Raw genomic sequence first — 787 nt, 5'->3', positions numbered from 1 at the left:
AAAACTAAGTGATATTTGGTTTGACAGATGACTTCGGCAGTTGGAATTGAAGATGTTCGTAGGGAGGTTAAGATATTGAAAGCATTGTCTGGGCACAAGAATCTGGTCCAATTCCATGATGCATTTGAAGACGCCAATAATATCTACATGGTTATGGAGTATGTACTAATCTTCTTATCTACATATCTGAGTACTCATTGAAGTTAATATTAGTTGACTGCATGAACTTTTGATATCAGATTGTGTGAAGGAGGAGAACTGCTGGAAAGAATAGTGTCAAGGTAAGAATGGTTTACTTCATTTACTATGAGAAAACGTTGATCAACTTGATACCAAGTTCATAATGTAATTTGCAGAGGAGGAAGATATCCTGAACAAGAATCCAAAACTATTCTTGTGCAGATCCTTAATGTTGTTGCATTTTTTCATCTACAAGGAGTAGTCCACCGTGACTTAAAGCCAGAGGTAAGACATCTTCTTGTAGCTTCAAATGAATAAAGTTCATTATTACTTGTTGTAACTTGTCGTTGTCAAAATCTCCTCTCGCAGAACTTTCTTTTTGTGAAAAAAGATGAGAACACAGGACTCAAAGTCATTGATTTTGGTCTATCTGATTTTGTCAAGCCAGGTAAGAACTTCTGGTCCTTATGTATGTTCTTGGCTTTGTTCTGTTCATTGAATATTTGCATATGATGTGAAAGATTGGTAGGGAGAGATTCTTTTAAGTTCCCACGTCGGTTGGTGGAACGAAACATTTTTTACGAGGGTGTGGAAACCTCTCCCTAGC

The 787-nt window shown here is 36.8% G+C and overlaps 1 protein-coding gene across 1 annotated transcript in view; it reads left to right on the top strand.

Moving 5' to 3' along the window:
• Positions 1-775, top strand: part of LOC111786645 (CDPK-related kinase 2-like) — a 1,852-nt gene extending 1,077 nt beyond the window's left edge. Inside the window, exons 2-5 of the mRNA XM_023666878.1 lie at positions 28-158; positions 240-281; positions 357-465; positions 550-775. Of these exons, the coding sequence (XP_023522646.1) occupies positions 28-158; positions 240-281; positions 357-465; positions 550-693 (426 nt within the window). The 3' untranslated portion in view covers positions 694-775. The remainder of the gene's footprint in view (positions 1-27; positions 159-239; positions 282-356; positions 466-549) is intronic.
• The last annotated feature ends 12 nt before the right edge of the window (positions 776-787 follow it).

Source organism: Cucurbita pepo, unplaced genomic scaffold (assembly GCF_002806865.2).
Source record: "Cucurbita pepo subsp. pepo cultivar mu-cu-16 unplaced genomic scaffold, ASM280686v2 Cp4.1_scaffold002241, whole genome shotgun sequence".
In the NCBI taxonomy this organism is placed as follows: domain Eukaryota; kingdom Viridiplantae; phylum Streptophyta; class Magnoliopsida; order Cucurbitales; family Cucurbitaceae; genus Cucurbita; species Cucurbita pepo.
This window is presented reverse-complemented; position numbering and strand designations above follow the sequence as displayed.